Source organism: Oryctolagus cuniculus, chromosome 13 (assembly GCF_964237555.1).
Source record: "Oryctolagus cuniculus chromosome 13, mOryCun1.1, whole genome shotgun sequence".
In the NCBI taxonomy this organism is placed as follows: Eukaryota; Metazoa; Chordata; class Mammalia; order Lagomorpha; family Leporidae; genus Oryctolagus; species Oryctolagus cuniculus.
In genome coordinates, this window is record NC_091444.1 from 69,913,180 (window position 1) to 69,928,038 (window position 14,859).

The 14,859-nt window shown below is 44.4% G+C and overlaps 1 protein-coding gene across 15 annotated transcripts in view; it reads right to left on the reverse strand.

The window, feature by feature from the left end:
• The window catches only part of OPTN (optineurin), a 70,164-nt gene extending 57,691 nt beyond the window's left edge, over window positions 1-12,473 (reverse strand). For 7 of the 15 annotated variants that reach the window (XM_070055694.1, XM_070055690.1, XM_070055691.1 and 4 more), the window contains exons 1-3: window positions 9,764-10,034; window positions 6,069-6,245; window positions 5,229-5,431 (exon numbers count right to left, since the gene is read on the reverse strand). In XM_070055694.1, coding sequence (XP_069911795.1) covers window positions 5,229-5,431; window positions 6,069-6,245; window positions 9,764-9,974 — 591 coding nt within the window. In that variant the 5' untranslated portion in view covers window positions 9,975-10,034. Of the gene's footprint in view, window positions 1-5,228; window positions 5,432-6,068; window positions 6,246-9,763; window positions 10,035-12,200 lie in introns of those variants that run through there. The other 8 variants (XM_070055701.1, XM_070055696.1, XM_070055700.1 and 5 more) reach the window with 2 other exon arrangements.
• Window positions 12,474-14,859: the final 2,386 nt, after the last annotated feature.

Consider the following 14,859-nt stretch of genomic DNA (forward strand, 5'->3'; position numbering starts at 1 on the left):
ATGGGTCAGGAGCTGTGGCACAGTGGGTTAAAGCCTCAGCCTGCAGTGCTAGCATCCTAAATGGGCACTGGTTCATGTCCCGGCTGCTCCACTTACAATCCAGCTCCCTGCTAATGGCCTGGAAAGCAGTGGAAGATGGCCCAAGTCCTTGGGGCCCTGCACCCCCATGGGAGACCCGGAAGAAGCTCCTGGCTTTGGATCAACTCGGCTCTGGCCATTGCAGCCATTTGGAAAGTAAACCAGTGGATGGAAGACCTCTCTCTCTCTCTCTCTCTCTCTGTGTGTCTGTGTGTCTCTACCTCTCTCTGTAACTCTTTCAAATAAATAAAATAAACCTTTGAAAAAAAAGAATGCAAAGAAGAGAAGCATAGGTACTGCTTACCCTAGAACCAGGAAGTCAGAGGACAAAGACAAGACTACACCCTTGTTTGGAATCTTCACATTTACCCTCTGACCTCTTGAAGGAAAGTTTATAGAACAGATTTTTTTTTTAAAGATTTATTTATTTATTTATTTGAAAGGCACAGTTACAGACAGGCAGAGGCAGAGGCAGAGGCAACTCCCCAAATGGATGCAACGGCTAGAGCTGGGCAATCCAAAGCCAGGAGTCAGGAGCCTTCTCTGGGTCTTTCATGTGGGCACAGGGACCCAAGCACCCAGGCCATCTTCCACTGCTTTCCCAGGTGCATTAGCAGGGAGCTGGATCAGAAGTGGAGCAGCTGGGACTCGAACCAGCACCCAAAAATGATGCCAGCACTGCAGGCGGTGGCTTAACCCATCATGCCACAGTGCCAGACCCTAGAAGAGTTCTTATAACCACCTTAGCATTTTTTTTAAAAGATTGATTTATTTTACTTGAAAAGCAGTATTACAGAGAGAGAGAGGGAGAGAGAGATCTTTCATCTGCTGGTTCACAAAGCCAGAAGCCAGGAGTTTCTTCTGGATCTCCCACATGGGTGCAGGGCCACAACGACTTGTGCCATCTTCTGCTGCTTTCAGAGGCACATCAGCGGGGAACTGGATCAGAAGTGGAGCAGCCAGGACTTGAACTGGTGCCCATATGGGATGCTGGTACTGCAGGCAGTGGCTTAACCCACTGCACCACAGCACAGGCCCCAACCATCCTAGCATGAAGATAGCAAATAGCTGTATTTTTATTTACTTATTTTATTTTATTTTTTATTTATTTTTTGACAGGCAGAGTGGACAGTGAGAGAGACAGAGAGAAAGGTCTTCCCTTTGCCGTTGGTTCACCCTCCAATGGCCGCCGCGGTCCGCGCACTGCGCTGATCCAATGCAGGGCCCAAGCACTTGGGCCATCCTCCACTGCACTCCCTGGCCACAGCAGAGAGCTGGCCTGGAAGAGGGGCAACCGGGACAGAATCCGGCGCCCCGACCGGGACTAGAACGCGTTGTGCCGGCGCCGCAAGGCGGAGGATTAGCCTAGTGAGCCGCGGCGCCGGCCTATTTACTTATTTTTAAAACTTTATTTATTTTCATCATACTTGAGAGAGAAAGAGATTGATTTTTGACAGCTGGTTGATTCCCCAAATGCCTGAAATGGCCATGCCAAAGCCCAGAATGCAATCCAAGTCTCCCAGGTGGGTAGCAGGGATCCAAGTACTTGAGCCATAACCTGTTACCCCCCAGAGTGTGCATTACCAGGAAGCTGGAACTAGAAGCAGAGCTGGCACTCAAATGAATACACACAGTTAAGATGTGTGTCTTCTGTGGCAAAAAAAAAAAAAAAAAAAAAAAAAGACCTAAATGAAAGATCTCTGTGAGTGAGATCCCAGTTGGAAAGAACGAGCCATCAAAGAAGGAGGTACCTTTCCCTGAAGGGAGGAGAGAACTTCCATTTTGATTATGGCCTTGTCTAAATAAGATTAGAGTTGGTGAACTTGAGAGGCTTCCATAGCCTTGCCAGCTCATGACAAGAGCCTCGGGTAATTACTGATGTCATAAATAAGAGTGTCAAATGTTAACAACAGGAGTCACTGTGCACTTACTCCCCATGTAGGACCTCTGTCCTTAATGTGTTGTACTATGTGAATTAACGGTAAAACTACTACTCAAACAGTACTCTATACTTTGTTGTCTGTGTGGGTGCAAACTGTTGAAATCTTTACTTAGTAAATACTAAGTAGATCTTCTATATATAAAGATAATTGAAAGTGAATCTTAATGAAGAATGGGATGGGAGATGGGATGGTTGTGGGTGGTAGGGAAGTTATGGGGAGAAAAAGCCACTTTAATCCAAAAGTTGTACTTTGGAAATTTATATTTATTAAATAAAAGTTAAAAAAAACTGTGTATCTTAACTGCTACACCAAATGCCCAATTCAGGAAAGAGTTTTAAACCAGAGTTTGAGGCCTGTGGATTTTTAGCACCAAACTATAACAGAATATCAGGTTACTAAATTAATTCTCTTTTACATAACTGTGAAGATCTTTTAATTATCCTTGGGAAATCATGAATCTGCTTATATCCTGTAAAAAACTCTTGATCATAAATCCATAATACCTTGTAAAACAACTCTTTAAATTTCCCTTTATTTTACTACTGATACTTTTTCTTTCCTTTCCTGGACTATTCCTGTGGTTTACATCTCTTCCAGCTCCACTATTTGTTGTTTCATCACTTCTGCATGTTTACTGACCTTCATGTAATGTAACCTGTCTTTTCTTGTTTGTGTACAGTCTCTCTATCCCACTGTCCTGGAAATGTGCCATCTTAGAATTCTAGAACAAAAGGCTATCCAATGGTCTTTTTCTTTTTTTAAAGATCTACTTTATTTCTTTGAAAGGCAGAGTTACAGAGACAGAGGGTGAGACAGAGAGAGAGAGAGAAATAGAAATAGAGAGAGAGAGAAAAATTGAAATAGAGAGAGAGGTCTTCCTTCTGTTGGTTCACTCCCCAAATAGCCACAATGGCTGGATCTGAGCCAATCTGAAGCCAGGAGTCAGGAGCTTCTTCTGAGTCTCCCACAAGGGTGCCGGGGCCCAAGCACTTGGCCATCCTCCGCTGCTTTCCCAGGCATATCAGCAGGGAGCTGGATTGGAAGTGGAGCAGCTGGAACTCGAACAGACAGAGGCTTATCTCACTGTGCCACAACATCGTCCTTCTAATGACCTTTGTCTAACCATGTGTACAATTAAAAGGGAGAAAATGCTCACTAGAGATAATTACAATGCATTATTCAGTGAAATTATGCAGAACCAATCATGCCTCAGGTTCACAGTACAGACCTCCCAAGGAAATCCCCATCCTTAATGTGGCCCTAAAGGCTTAGAGGGATTCCCCATGATGCAGTTGTAGAAAACATCAGCAATGATGGGCCAGCATGAGTGAGAAAAGGCAGAGGAGGCTGGGAGCTCCACAAAGTCAGGAAGATGAGTGTCTAAGTAAAACTATCTCAAATGGTCCATGAAACACAAATTAAAGAAAAAGCAGGGAGGCAATAGAAAGAGCTTGGGAAGCACAACCAGCTGGAAGAAAGCTGACAAGGGGCTTTAAAGAGCCACCACTGGGGGGCCGGTGCTGTGGCACAGCAGTGTGAGCTGCCACCTATGTCACCAGCATCCCATGTGGGCACCAGTTCATGTCCCAGCTGCTCCACTTCCAATCCAATTCCCTGCTAATGTGCCTTTGAAAGCAGTGGAGGATGGCCTAAGTGCTTGGGCCCCTGCACTGATGTGGGAGGCCTGGATGAAGTTCCTGGCTCCTGGCTTTGGCCTGGCCCAGACCTGGCTATTGTGGCCATTTGGGGAGTGAATCAGTGTATGGAAGATTTCTCTCTCCTCCCCTCCACCTTTATCTGTAATTCTGACTTTCAAATAAATAAATAAGTATTAAAAAAAAAAAAAAAACAACCAAGAGTGACCACTGTCCCTCTGCCAAGAACCCCAACTCCTGGCTGAGTCATGCTTGGAGCTTGAGCCACTGACCATCTGCCTTGAAAGCAGCAGTCCAGTGCTGTAGTTTCTGATCTCAAGTTCTTCTAGTTCTGGAACCTCGCAGGAAAACCTGAAAGTAGACTTTCTCAGACAGAAAGACTGCTTCTGGAAGCCTCCTTCTTGGCTTCAATGTGACAGATTCCAGCAGGCTGAAGTCAACTGTCATCTCACACTCCAAAAACCAAGGAAGGAAAACAATGTCTATTTTTCCAGTGAGTAGAAAATTATTCATCAATCCCAGGGTATCAATTCTTAAAGAAGCCTACCTCAAAAATATTTACATAATGAAAATTTTTTTCCCAAAGAGACAACTTAATAATTTTAAGATGGTAAAACAAGTTGAAAGAACAAATGTGATATATCTTACTGACAATAAAATACGTCTAATTCACATATAAGCTTATTAAAGCTTTCATCACCCCATGACCAGGAATTGATGAGTTAAGTTCACTGATAAGAACTTTCATGTTTTTCTAAATTACTTTTTATGTTGTAAATCACTCTATATCATCTCCCCTTTTCTATTATTTTCTTTCTTTGTTTTCTTTATTTATTCATCCAAGAATTTATACATCAAGAAAAATCACTGATATTCAGAATAAATGCTCCTTCTACCAACCCAGTGCTGTATGTTCAAAGGGTTAGTGCCAGGACTGGGGGAAAATGCACAGCAGATGTCCACCTATAATACCCAGTGAGTCTTGCAGTACTGGTAGGGATTTCAACCATGTCTGGTTTGTTTTTTCACTATAATCTTTGAAATCTACTGTTAGGTATGAGCACATTTCCTAGGTTCTTTGGGTCAACAAAAATGTATGTCTCCTTCAATTACATCCTCTCATCACATGACATTTGCCAAATATTTTTCAAAACGAAAGTGTAAAGTGAATATTTTCCATTTTATTGCCCTTAGAGAAAAGATAGGGTCAAGAAGTAAAGATTATGAATAACAGACTTTCAAAATGAAATTTTATATCAAAGACTTAAACTAAAAATCAGATGTTTCTAGTCAGAGGTTCCACCTAAGCCACCTTAACATTCTTTTGACCAAAACCAGTATGATTAAAGCTTTACAAAAATTTTTCCCTAATATAAATTATAGGTGATTCTCAAAACTTCAACCAGTCTTTTGAGCAAAAACACTTCTTTCCAAACCATGTGAAACACCATTCTAGCCTGAACTGTGAAAGATTTTGACAGAGGGGTCTAGATAAATAAGATTCTACTGCAAATATTCAGAAAATAAAATCACAACCGAAAAGTCTGCTCACCTCAAATGACTTCTCCAATTCCCCTTTTAGTTTTCCAAGTTCTTCCTTCAATTTCTTATTTTCATGACTCAAGGCCATTATGCGCTCTTTGGATTCTTTGCTCTGTAGCTCAAAGAACTGGCGTTCTTCCTTCTGTTTCTCTGACCAGGCGGAAAGCTCCTCAAATCGTCCTTTCATGGCTTGATTATTTAGCTTCATGGCTTCTGTGTGGGGTTCAGGGGGAGGGAGTCACCGTTTAAGACAGTGGACTTCATTTGGTGAGCTAAACCCCACAGCCCACTTCACCACATAACTGAATGTAGAAATGCCGTGCTTGGCCTGGGCCCAAAGGCTAACAAGACAAGAACTGTAGTGAGGTGAGTAGTTTGACTTCTAGACTTGACTAGTGGGTCCAATGTCATTTCCAGTCCTTTGAAAGTTCCAAAAAGTAACATAGATATGGGTACTTATACTACAGATAACTATTTACAACTAGGGACTGAAGAAGGTCTTATTACTCTTAGATTTCAACACTGGCCCTGTCAAAATCCACAGCTTGAGATATCAGAATGCCTTCCCTTTATAAGGTGTTATTTAGGACTAACGCTGTAATCATGGCAGCCTTTATTTTTCCTTTAAAATGTGCTGTCATTATGTTATTTCCTTGTGATACACATAATACTTTTTATTCTTACCTAATTTCAGAAGTAACCAACAGAAGCTATGTTAGCCTTACCAGAGGCTAAATGCTATGATCTTTCTCTCCCCAAGGGAAACAGCAAAGGGAGCTCACCTGCAAACCTCATTACAAAGGGACTGCCTGTCATGAAGGCCCAGGGCCAATGCAAAACACCTGCTCACCTTTCAGCTGATGGTTCTCAGTGAGGAGCTCTTTCATCTGCTGCAGCAGCTCTTCTGGCGTGAAAGTGTCCAGGTTTGAGTGAGCCAGACTCGGGGGTCCATTTCCTGTGGTTTCATTGGGGCTTTCTTCCTTCTTGGTCAGGCAGCTGAGAGGTTGGTGGGACATGGCAGCAGTTCCTATGAAAAAGTCACAAACAGAAAATATAGCTGTTCCCTACTGCCAGGAGTCCCCAGGACTTCCTTTGCAAGTGCTAATATTGGGTTCTCAGAGTTTCCTATTTGTTCTCCAATTACATTGTGAACATTTTCAATTCTTTCTTTTAAGCAAAAAAAAAGTTTGCTCTAGTTTCAAGAAGATACGTGTATATGTATGTTCATGTTGTATCAGTATATAGAGTATATAACAGCGTGAGTTATACATATACAGTGAGGATTTAAGAAATAGAGGAAGAAAGGAAAGATATAATCACAAGATTTGTAGATTTGGGCAAAGTATCAAACTTTCCCATACAAATCACTAAGTTCAAATCTTTTTATTTTGAGTGAATTGTATGGTACATGAATTATTTCTCAATGATGTTGTTAAACATCTCCCTATTTTATTTTTTGTATTTTTGGTTAACAGAAAAGGCAGAATTAACACTTTTTGAATGCTTACTATGTGTTGAATGACCACACCTTATGTTGGGTAGCTATTTTGTAGGTGACGATGCTGAGTGCATCGAGGTATATAGCTTATCCAAGGTAAGTAAGTGGTACAATCAGGTGTCAAGGATGACTGCAATTCAACAAAGGTGCCATCAGATATTAAGCCTTCAGTATTGCACTTTCAATGCACACTAAAAAGATGAAGACATCTTGGTATGTTATTGCATATTCTGAAAATTATTTTATACATACCACCTTATTTTGAAGGGGGATCAGTGTGGACATATAAAACACATGAGGGAATCCCAACTTCCCATTAGAATTACCTACCACCTGGGCAAACACTGACATCTTTCCAATGACTGGCTACATGCTATCAGCAAAAATTTGCATCCTCACACTTCATGAAAATGATGTCTCTCCATCAAGAACTGATGTGCACAGGTTATAATACAATACAAAGCAAAGGCAACTCCTCCCCGACCCTGTGTACGTCCCCTCTCCCACTCTGTAAAAGTGAAATTTGGCTACAGTTCATAGAAATGCCTGCAAAAAGATAATATTGTTACTTCCAAGATACTTAACGTTTCCAAGACCATTTTAAATCCATTTTTCCAACAAGTAAGCAGTGATGTAGTGATACAGTGTGATAATGCAGAAAGCCACAGACACCACTAAAGGCCCTGGGTTCAGAAGGGAAACTGGATATGAGCATTCTGTTTCTTTCTTTCTTTTTTTTAACATTTATTTATTTATTTGAAAGGCAGAGTTGGAGAGTTACAGAGAGGCAGAGAGAGACAGAGTCAGTCTTCCATCTGTTGGTTCACTACACAAATATCTGCAATGGTTGGAAATGGGCTGGTCCAAAGCCAGGAGCTTCTTCCAGGTCTTCCACATGGGTGCAGGGACCAAGAGCTTGGGCCATCTTCTACTGCTTTCACAAGTCATAGCAGAGAGCTGGATTGGAAGTGGAGCATCTGGGACTTGAACCAGTGCCCATATGGGATGCTGGCACTATAGGCAGCAGCTTTACCGGCTACGCCACAGCACCGGGCCCAGCATTCTGTTTCTAATAGAGGAAGAGTACTGCTCTCAGTTAGACCCATCAGCTCTCATGATTATGGAACCTGCATGACCTATTTCAGTTGCAGAGTTCACTACATATGAAATCAGTCATGGAAGATAAAGGCAAGAGAATTGCCTGCTCTCTGATTTCTAACTGGATCATTACATCTACATATACGCTTGGTATCCATACATCAAAAGGATACCAAACACATGGAATGCAGTGTTGCTCTCCTGGTACTCTGCAACTCGTAGGTAATCAGAGACAGTGCTACCATCACCAGGGACATCAGGTGACTGCCTGCATGACTTCCACCTAAAGCAGGCAGAACAAAGAAGTCTCAAGAAGTTACATAATGTGGACGGCAACTTGATGAAGTAAAAAGAGCTGATAAAGCACATTACTCAATTTCAAGCCTTTTCTAGGTTTTACACATCTGGCTTGATTTAGAAAGGTATAGTACTGCAGTGTACAATTGCTTAGCGTTAGATGACTCAAATAGATTGTTTTCTTTATCTCCTCTGAAAAGAAACCTCAATTTGGATAAACTGCATTTTTTATTTTCCACAAAGTCATTTTTGCACAGAATGAGCTTGGTGTTACTGAGACACAAAAACGGGGTTTTACCAAATCATGGTGTTCCCACCTATTTTGTAGAGCAGCACTAAAATACTAGGCAATAGACCTAAGGATAAAAATCTTCCTTAATCTCTCATTTACTCATCAACATTAAATTTCCTCAGGTATTCAGTTACTACAGTACACTTTGCATAGGCTGTGGAAGCATCCAGCAGGTTTTTTTTTTTTTAAAAAAAACTATCTACACAGGTATCTGGAAATGTGTTGGTTCATCTCATTATATATACACATTTCTCCTTAATGGTTTCCCCAGAGGAAGGGGAAAGGAAGAGAAGGGATGAGAAAGGGAGAGAAACAGAGGGGAAGAGGGGGAAAGGAAAGAAGGAAAAGAAAGATGTTGCTTTGAAAATTGTTCAGAATTTTTTCTATTTGGACTTCCTTTATTCCTCTACCAAGTCTACAGATACAACCATAACACCATTAAAATGGTTCTAGTTGTTTTAACAGTACTTCTCAGTTTTCCAGGTCGCCCCCATTTTATAAGGACACAACAGAAAAAGCATGGTTTGCACTAGGGGAGACAGTAGAAAAGTCACTCATACACTAGCCAGATGTTTGGCCTTGGGAAGTCACCTGATCTCTTGTGATTATTTTAATTATTTATTTATTTACTTTTAAAATGTTAATTTCAAAGAGGGGAGAGAGAGAGACAGAGAGAGAAAGAGAGAAGATCTCCCATATGCTTGTCCACTCTCCAAAAGCCTGCAAGAAGTAAGGCTAGGCTAGGCTGGGTTGAAACCAGGAAGGGTACAAGAACTGTCCCCCATGTGAGTGCACAGGGACCCATGTACTTCAGCCATCACCCACTGCCTCACGGTGTTTGCATTAGTAAGAAGCTGGATCAGAAGTGGAGCCAGGACGCTAACTCTGGCTCTCTGATGTGGGATACAGGCATCTCAAACGGTGTCAACTGCTATGCTAACCACACCTACTCTTGAAATCATCTTTCGACTCATCTGGCAAATGGTGATCATTCACAATCCTGTAAAAAGTATCCTTCAGTTTCTAAGATCACAGCCCCACTCCTGCCCTGCACCGCAGACATACCCAGTATCCTCATGGGCATGCCACCCTCTGTCCTCTGAGGGAAATGACTGCGCTGCTTTTGCCTGGGATAGAGTTCAATGTCCAATTTAAATATGGCATATTGTGTAAAATGAACTGTTCTTCCTCTGAGCACCCAAGAACACTCTGCACTTTTACCTCCTGACCCTTCCCATAATTACTGTCATCTTCTATGTCAGTCTATGTCATCTCCATTTTGTTCACTCTAGAGATTGGCACACAGCAGAACCTGGGTGTTTGTTAAAATAAAACCAAAATGGCTGGCGCCGTGGCTCACTTGGTTGATCTTCTGTCTGTGGTACTGGCATCCCATATGGGCGCTGGGTTCTAGTCCCAGTTGCTCCTCTTCTGGTCCAGCTCTCTGCTGTGGCCCGGGAGGGCAGGAGAGGATGTCCCAAGTGCTTGGGCACCTGCTCCTGCGTGGGAGACCAGGAAGAAGCACCTGGCTCCTGGGTTTGGATCAGCACAGCGCCGGCTGTGGCGGCCATTTGGGGAGTGAACCAACGGAAGACCTTTCTCTCTGTCTCTCTCTCTCACTGTCTATAACTCTACCTGTCAAAAATAAATAAATAAAACCAAAATATAGTGAGGTATTTTTTAAGTTAAACATCTATAAAATGATTTATGCTGTGTGACAAATGCATTATGCTAGTATTGTTGAAGTTTTCCACAATTCTTTGGCATTCATTTCCAGACTCCTGAAATCAGCTTCTAAGATTTCTTTTAAAAATTAAAACTTTTTTATATTACTATGAAGGCATCTGGATATTATTTCCTAATACATATTCTAATACTCAATCCTCACACATATCACAGTGGAAAAATGAAGACTTTAAAAATAAACTTTCTAACTGATTTTTATTTTTTTAAAAATAAGTTTAATTGTAGGTGTCTGGCACAATGGTTAAGATGCTGCTTAGGCGGTTAAGTCACTGCTTGGGACATAAGCAGCCAGTATCCCAGTGCCTGGTTCAAATCCCAGCAACTCTGTTTCCAATGCAGCTGCCTGCTAATGTGTACCTTGGGAGGCAGCAGAATGGTGGCTCAAGTGCTTAGATCCCTGCCACTTCCATGGCAGACCTGGATGGAGCTCTTGATGGAGCCCTAGCTGCTGTAGGCATTTGAGGGAGTAAACCAGCAGAAGAAAAACCTCGCTCTTCCTCTCTCTCTCTGCCTTTCAAATAAAATGAAACAAAACAAAATGAGTGGCTGGGTTCGAGTCCCAGCTTCACTTCAGATTCTGGCTTCCTGCTAATGTGCACCCTGGAAGGCAGCAGGTGATGGCCCAAGAACTTGGGCCCCTGCCACTCAAGTGGGAGACCTGGATTCAGGTCTGGTCCAGCCCCAGGTGTTACAGGCATTTGATAGTGAACCAGTAGATGGAAGTTCATTGTCTCTCTGCCTTTCCACAAAATAAAAAAAATAAGTAAATAATTTTAAAATCGAGTTTAATTTTGACTCTTTCCTTTAGATTTTGGTTTAACGATTCCATAAAATTCTAAAGAACTTATCAAATATGTCAAGTATAGAACACCTAGGGACCGCAGGGTTTGGGGAGAAGAAGGTGTATTTTGTGGGGAAGTATCTGTCAGTACCTAGGGAGGGGTTCAGTGGGAAGTAATACACCGACCAGTACAAGAAGAACATCTGTATTTTGGAGGAATGGGGGAAGGTTAACTATATTCCATAGCATAATATGCAAACTAAAAAGCTGTTTTTCCATAGCATAATATGAAAACTAAAAAGCTCTTTCTTTCATAGTGTTGTACACAATACATAACTTCTAAAACTGGCCCAGTAGAAAAACAGATCAAAAGTCACCCCGCAGACTCCACCCAGTCACTGTCCTTTCTTCACGGGCCACATTTCAACTGCTCACGTCCTGTCCATTCCAGGGCAGTCCCTGGCCTTTAGTCCCTGCTCCGGAACCTCCCCAGCCCCACATCAACCGGGTCTGTCCTGCGCAGCAGCTGGGGCTCCCTAGGTCAAAAGAGCAAGGTGGCTTCTGGTTAGCAGCACCACCTTGCCAATCAGCTGGGAAGGCCAGCAGTGCCCTTACACTGCCTCACTCTGTGAAGACTCTAGTTTTCCATCTCATCCCTTAACGCTTCCAGGACTGTAGTTCCCGGTGGTGGAGGCCAGGCCACAACCTAGGTTTCATTTTCCTTGGGGCAGTGCTTACGGCTTAGGCATTCCCGATGGGCGGTAGAACAATATTGACATTCAGTCGCACACACCCGCGCAGGCTCCCCCAGCCACATCGGGCTTGCAATTCAGCAAGCCCCGCGCGCACTAGAGGGGGGATCACTGCTCTTCGCCCTGATCCTCACCCCAGGGCAGTGTTTCCTTGTCCTCCAAAGGTGGTCTTTTCACCACTTCCTCCTTATGCTAAAGAACTGGCTGCACAGTCATTCCCAACCCTCGAGACGACCTCGCCCTCAAACCACCTCGGGGACCTGCAGGGGAAGTCACTAGCGGCCAGTCGGGTCCCTATCTTTACCAGGCTGGGGGAGGGGGACAAGGGCTCTTGGGGGTGGCCACCCCCGCTGCCCTGTCACACCAGGCCAGGCTCTCCCGGGGCCTGGAGACCCTCCCGCAGCAGCCATCCCACCAGACGAGGGACGCCCCACGCCGGGCCACCCTCACCCCGACAGGCTCGGAGTCGCAGGGAAAAGGGGCGGCGGAAACCGCCTCCCGGGCGGAGAGGCGCCTACCAGAGAAGGAGGCACCTTCTTCTGTCCAGTCCCTGCCACCCCGCCCCCGGTTCCGGCTCACCGGCCGCCGGCGCTCGGCCTCCCTCGGGGTCACAGCTTCGTCGGCATTGTGCCACGGGGGCAGAGCTCCGGATCCGGATGCTGACGCCGCCCAGGGGGCCGGCGCCGGGGTGACGGCAGGGGCCGCAGGGCTCCGGCAGCCTCGGTGGGGCTGACGCGCGGCCTCGCGACCCGCCCCGCGCGCTCAGCTGACCGCAGCACCGGCCGCCGGTCTCCGCCGGGGATTTTCCCCGGCCACGCCCCCTCCCCGACGCCCCGCCCCTCCTCCTCTCTGCGTGCGTCCCAGCGTCCCTTCCCCGCGCATCGCACAGGGCCGGGGCCGCCGCCGAGCGAATCGGAAGTGACTGAGGTGTCTGCCACCGGGCGTTAATTAAAACAGGTTTAGAATTAAGCGAAAAGGCAGAGCCGGTCTTCCCTTCTGTGCCTGCGGGAATTTATAAGGCCGGAGCCACGAGGGGTCGCTATGCCCTAAGGAAAGAGGAAGGAGGGTCCCAGATACCCTGAGATAGAAGCATTTATCTCTGCTTTTTTTTTTTTTTTTTTTTTTTGGTTTTGTTTTTTAAAGCTTTACATCCAGATATGGTTAAGCATACTTCGCTTCCCATCCAATTTTCCCCGTAAAAACAGGGCTTTCTTTGAAAACAAACGTAGGCTCTTGTTCTCCTGTACCTGTTAACACCTGGATGGTGCAGGTGCCCCAGGCAAGTGGGATTAATGGATGGATTGACCTGGATTATTTCTGGGAAGCCGTCTTTGCTGAGGTGGGGAGGACTGGTAATGATACACCGGAGGCGGAGAAGTGCTTCCGGATTGGACAGTAGCATTGAAAGGGAGAAAACAGGACGAGGGAGAATGGTTTGTTCGGCAAGCACAGTGGGAAGGCGTCTTAAATAAGGACGCAGCGTCTGAGCGGGAGCACCAGGTCTGGATCAAGCCGGCTTTCCGAGTCCTAGGGCTCTGGCGACATCTCAGGTGGACTGGGAGAGGGTCTGAGAGAAGGTTTGTGCCCAAGACCAGGAAGGCTGTCATCCTGGTGAAAAACTGGATTTACCCGTAAGAAGGGGTTGACGTTGCTCTATTCAGTGAGTAAGCAGAGCCAAATTCGAAACAGGAAGATGCAGATACACCTTTTTGCTGGTATACCCTAAGGATGCAGATTCACTGTCTAGACACCTTGGTGCCTGGCCCCCAACACCACGCCCGACGTTAACCCCAAATCTAGGCAGGGAGGGTCTAGGCTTGTAGAGGGAAACAAAACAACAAACTTAGTTTTTCTTATACTCTCACCAAACAATCAACCCAGAAGACTTTTCTGGTTACCAAGAAGTGTGTGAGGGTTTCTCCCTAGCAACAACCAATCCGTGTTGAAGCAGACACCAGCTGGATGCCACCCAATTCGTTCAGTTCTGGCTCTGTGGACCTGGAGCTAGGTCACGCCCCACAGGTTAAGGGCTCAGTGCCATGACTGACCCCCACTTGCCAACTGCAAGCCCCCACTTGTTTTACCTGTGCTCATCACCATCTGTGAATTGAGGTTCCCACAATCCATCCCTTGCATTTGATAAATTGACTAGAAAGCTCACAGAATGCAGAGAAACTCTTAGATTTATCAGTTTATTACAAAGGATATCTTACTTTTTAATTTTAATTGTACATATTATGGTGTATGGAGTGATGATTAGATACATACATACAATGTATAATGATCAAATCAGTTAGCATTTTACCTCCTTAAACTTTTTTTGGGGGGGAAATTTTATTGAAACATTATATAATTGTTCATATTTATGGGGTACAGTGTGATAGTTCAGTAAATGTACATTATGTATATGGAACAAATGAGGATAATAAACATATCCATCTCATTTTTTCCTCATCTCCTTGTGAGATTTGGAGCCTTGAGCCTCTATCTTCTATTCATTCATAAAATATATTCTAGGTTGTTGTGAACTATAATCACACCACTGTGCTCTAGAACACTAGAACTTACTCCTTCTGTCTGATTGTGTTGTAGTAACTCTATTCCAACTGCCCTCCCTCCCTTTTCCTTTTACCTTTCCCAGCCTCTAGTAATCAAAAATCTACGTTCAGGTAGACTTGTTTAGCCTGCCCCTATATGACAGAAGGTGTGATATTTGTTTTCCTGCATCTGACTTATTTCACTTCACTTGCTGTCCTCCAGCTACATCCATTTTGTTGCAAATAATAGGCTATCGTTTTTAGTTAAAATTATTTATTATGCTCACACACACAGACACACGAGCAGGGTCCCACCTGCCAGTTCACTCCCAAATGCTCACAACCAGCAAGGTTGGGCTGGGGCTGAAGCCAGGAGATGAGAACTAATTCCAGGTCTGTCACATGGGTGGCAGGAGCCCAGTCACTTGAGCCTACACTGCTGCTTCCAAAGTCTGCATTCATAGGGAGCTGGAATCAGGAGCAGGAGCTGCGAATCAAACTCCAGTGCTTGGATGTGGGATGTGGATCTCTTAATTGCTGTTCTTTTCTGTTGCTGAGTATTAATCAAACATGTATGCTTACCACAGTTTTGGATCTATTCATCTGTTGTGAGGCAGATAGGTTGACTCCATGTGAATAG